The 4,024-nt window shown below is 57.7% G+C and overlaps 1 protein-coding gene across 1 annotated transcript; it reads left to right on the top strand.

The window, feature by feature from the left end:
* Positions 1 to 836: 836 nt before the first annotated feature.
* Positions 837 to 1,671, top strand: LOC112818765 (histo-blood group ABO system transferase-like; the record flags this gene model as incomplete). The annotated part of the gene is made up of 2 exons (XM_025865886.2): positions 837 to 900; positions 996 to 1,671. Coding segments are annotated over 2 exons (740 nt in total), but the record flags the coding sequence as incomplete, so codon positions are not given.
* Between the last annotated feature and the right edge of the window lie 2,353 nt (positions 1,672 to 4,024).

The raw sequence follows: 4,024 nt of genomic DNA, 5'->3' as shown, positions 1-4,024 counted from the left end.
TGCTGATAATGGGGGAGCTGCTGTCCTCACAGGGGGGAGCAGGTAGTACCCTTAAAGGGGGACCAGCCATGGGATGTGGTTGGATAAGACTTTGAACCCTTTGGGGCTGGGGAGATGTAGACCTGGACCTGGAAGCTTACACCCTTGGATTCAAGCCTGGGGCCTAAGCAAGCCCCCTCTTCTTCCTGGTGTCGTCTTTTGCCTTCCCTGTCCAAGGGCTGGACCTGATTCCTGATGTGGCAGAGTTTGAGGGTGACCCCTCCTAGGAATACCAGTGGCTTACTGAGCACCTTGTCAGCAGGATGCCCAGCAGCCTTCCAGGGAGGACCCTACAGGAAGTGGAGACAGGTCTGTGGGGGCCAGCGGCAGCCCATTCAAAGCAAAGTGGGACAGGTGTCTGGCCCTGCTGATTCTACCCACTCTGTAAGACATAGAAATGAGGGCTGTGCCCAAAGGTGCTTCCCTCCTGGAAGGTGGGGATGGGATCTGCAGGGGGGGCGGCCAGTGGAGGGCACCTGCAGGGTTTGCCCAGGAGCTCAGCACAGGGGGAGTGTTCCTGGCTCCAGCATGCTGACTGTGGGGCTGCATGGGTTTCCAGCCTCCGAAGCCTCAGGCTCCCCTTTGGAAGACGGGGTGCTGATGGCCCCCATCTCTGGGAACAGACATTAGGGAGGCCCTGCTGGCAGATTCCCTCAGGGAGGTCAGGAGGTGGCTGTTGCTTAAAGCAGCCCAGGGCCCACCCCCTTGAAGAAGGTGCACATGTCCATGGCCCCCAACTCTGGGTTCCTGCTGCCAGCCTCTGGCAGTGACCCTCTTCCTGCCCTGTCCACTGCCCCTGTGGATACGTGGTCTTCCTGGAGCTATTCCTGCAGACAGCAGAGAAGTACTTCATGGTGGGGCATGGGGTCAACTACTAGGTTTTCACCAATCAGCTGGCTGCTGGGCCCCGTGTGCCCCTCCAGGTAGGCTGGAGGGTGGTGGTCCTCATGGTGGACACAGGGTCACTTACTACGTCTTCAACGACCAGCTGGTTGCTGTGTCCCGTGGGCCACTCTGGGAGGGCCGGAGGGTGGTGGTCGTCGAGGTCCGCGGCGTCCTGCTATGGCAGGATGTGTCCATGTGGCACATAGCGATGATCAGCTGCTTCTGCGAGCAGCGCTTCCTCTGTGACGTGGAAGACCTGGTGTGCGTGGACGTGGATGTGGGAATGAAGTTCTGGGACCACGTGGGCATGGAGATCCTGCCTCCCCTCTTTGGCACCCCACATCTCGGTTTCTACTGGGCAGCCCATGAGGACTTTAGCTACGAGCGCTGGCCACAGTCCCAGACCCACATCCCCAGGGACCAGGGCAACTTTTACTACATGGGGGCCTTTTTTGGGGAATTGGTTGTAGAGTTTCCCCGACTGACCTCAGCCTGTCACCAGGCGATGGTGGTCAACTGGGCCAATGGGATTGAGGCCATGTGGCCCGATAAGAGCCACCTGAACTGGTACCTGCTGGACCACAGGCCCACCAAGGTACTGTCCCCGGAGGACCTGTGGGGTCCACGGCTGCTGGGCTGGTCCCCCATCATTCCCCGGGTCATGAAGAAGCTGAGATTTGTGGCTGTGCCCAAGAAACACCAGGACATCTGGAACCCACGCAGGGCTGCCCCCGTCTCCATCAGGGGGTGCTGCCTTGAGCGGAGCCGTCAGAACAGATTCCTACTTCTGTCCCCTTGCGGGAAACTGTGGAGCCCAGCACTGCTTGCATGGGCACGCCAACGCCGCAGCCACCCCTGTGCACAGGAGGCCTGCCTGGGGGCACAAGTTCCTCTCTTTGTGGTCACTATATTTTGATCATTTCGGGGTCATTTGCAGCTGTGAACGGCTCCAGTTTTATGTCGGATGTTTTTCTGTGTCAATGCTGAGCAACCATCTTTAAAAAGAACAATTGAGGGAAAAATTTTTCTCCATGGTTCTAAACAGACATCTCCTGTTTGGGCTGGGAGCAGTCCTGTAGCAGCCATGGACCCAGAACGGGAGCTGGCCAGGTCTTCCCTCCCAGTCCTTACACCTCACTGCGGCCATGGGGCTTCAGGGTCAGGGGTGCGCCGCTCCACCTCTCAGACCCCCAGTGCTCTCCCCACCAGAGGCCTTGGCTGTGGCCACTAGCTCGGCCTCCAGGAGTGTGGAGCCCTCTGGGCTATATGAGGTTCCTGCCTTAGTTTTAAATGACTATTTCTGTGCTGGTGTTTGTGAAATGTGGGCACTCACTCTGACTGGTTGCGCGTCCCTTTGGGACTCCTCAGTGCCCACCAGTGGGTTTGCACTTGTGCACTTTCTCTGGACCAGCTGCCTGCACTGTGTCTTAGCAAGCACTTACTGAGCTCAGTCACCCAACAAGGGGCAGAGCATGAGAGCGAGAACTAAGATACAGGCTCCCGACTCCTGGGCCCTCCAGGGACTCACGACGGCCCCGACTTCCTGACTCACTTCTTTTGTATTGTAGTATAATGGACATACAGCTGATACCATGAAGCACGTTTCAGTGGCAATAAGTATATTCCCTGTTCTGCACCGGCTACCTCCGTCCATCGCCACAACGTTTTCATCATCCCAAACTGAACCTCTACCCATGAGACCCTAAGCCCCCATTCCCCTTCCCCAGCCCCGGCACCCAGCAGCTCCTTCCACCTCTGTGAATGGGAGTGCTCTCCATCCCTCACAAGTAGGGTCCTCCAGTGTCGGTCCTTTAGGGACTGGCTTATTTCACATGGTGTAATGGCCTCAAGGTCTGTCCCTGTGAGCCTGAACCTGACCCACTTTCCCCCCAAAAGTGTGGCTCAGCCCTCTCCTGTCTGAGCCGAACCTCCTCAGTCCCCTCTGCTCCCCTCACCTTCCTCCTCAGCCTGAAGATGATCCCAGCCAGTCTGCAGCGTTGAAGACCTGTTCAGTCCGGATGCCAGGCACATACCTCGGGGGCCTCGGGCCTCACCTATACGCCATCTGTCCACGTCAGGTGCCTGCCCCCCTCCCCCAGCTGACCACCTGCACCTCCCACAGGTGTCCCCATCTCAGGAGAGGAAAACACCAAGTCCAGACCCTTGGAGTCCTCTGGGACTTCTTGCTTGCTACCAACTCTCCCAGCAGTGAAGTGGCTACTGGAGGACATTCAATGTCCAAAACATTTAAAGGCATACGTGAGTCTCTGCTGCCTAAGGCAATGGATAACAGTTGGGGCAAATAGAAACCAAGCAGAATCACTGGAAGAAAGGCCGAGGAATGAGGAGCTTTAGGGAAGAAGGTTGTGGAAGCTCTGACTGCCCCTACCTGACCTTCAGGTGCTCCTCAGTTACTCCTGTGCCTCTGGTATCTTCCTGGAACCCTGACATGGCTGTTTTCAGACAGCTCGTCCAGCAGCACCCTCAGTTTCTGGGAGGTGTATTTGCTGGAATCCACAGTGTGTCCTGCTGCCCCACCGGGATCGCGTTTTGAAGGTGCATCACCCGGGCCATCTGAGGAGCCAAGACTGTGGGTCTGTGACCTGGAGGGATTCTGAGCAGAACTGGTGGGATGGGAGAGGTGCAAGGCCCAGAGGCAGGATTCCAGAAAGCCGACTCGGGTCCCCGGCATCCTACCGTTTTTGAATCAAAGCCCTGAGATCTTTAAAATGCCAGCAATGTTACAGCATGGGCCAGAAAAGGAAATATCCCTGTGCACCCAACCCCACCTAAACTATTGGACATTTCTTGTCACTTGAGCTGAGGTCAAAGGACTGGGTGTCGGGGCTTGAGGTGGGTCCTGGGCCAGACTTTGTATTTGGGGGACAAAGGCCATCCAGACAAGCTTGTGCTGAGCCTGAGGAGGGGGTCTGTGTGGAGACCCCAGCTGCAGGCACCGCGGTCCACGGAGGCCCCCTCAGCCTGCCCCAGTGCACCTGCTGCTGGGGAGAGCCTGCCCCCTCCTCTCTGCCTGAGGGCTCTCTCCTGCACCAGTGCCTCCTCCCCTGTCAGCCACTGCCATCCTGCAACCTGGGAGGGT

Source organism: Callorhinus ursinus, unplaced genomic scaffold, assembly GCF_003265705.2.
Source record: "Callorhinus ursinus isolate GAN/ISIS: 27379988/994484 unplaced genomic scaffold, GSC_fseal_2.0 scaffold294, whole genome shotgun sequence".
Lineage (NCBI taxonomy): Eukaryota > Metazoa > Chordata > Mammalia > Carnivora > Otariidae > Callorhinus > Callorhinus ursinus.
The sequence above is the reverse complement of the archived record's forward strand: the minus strand, read 5'-3'. Positions and strand labels throughout refer to the sequence as shown.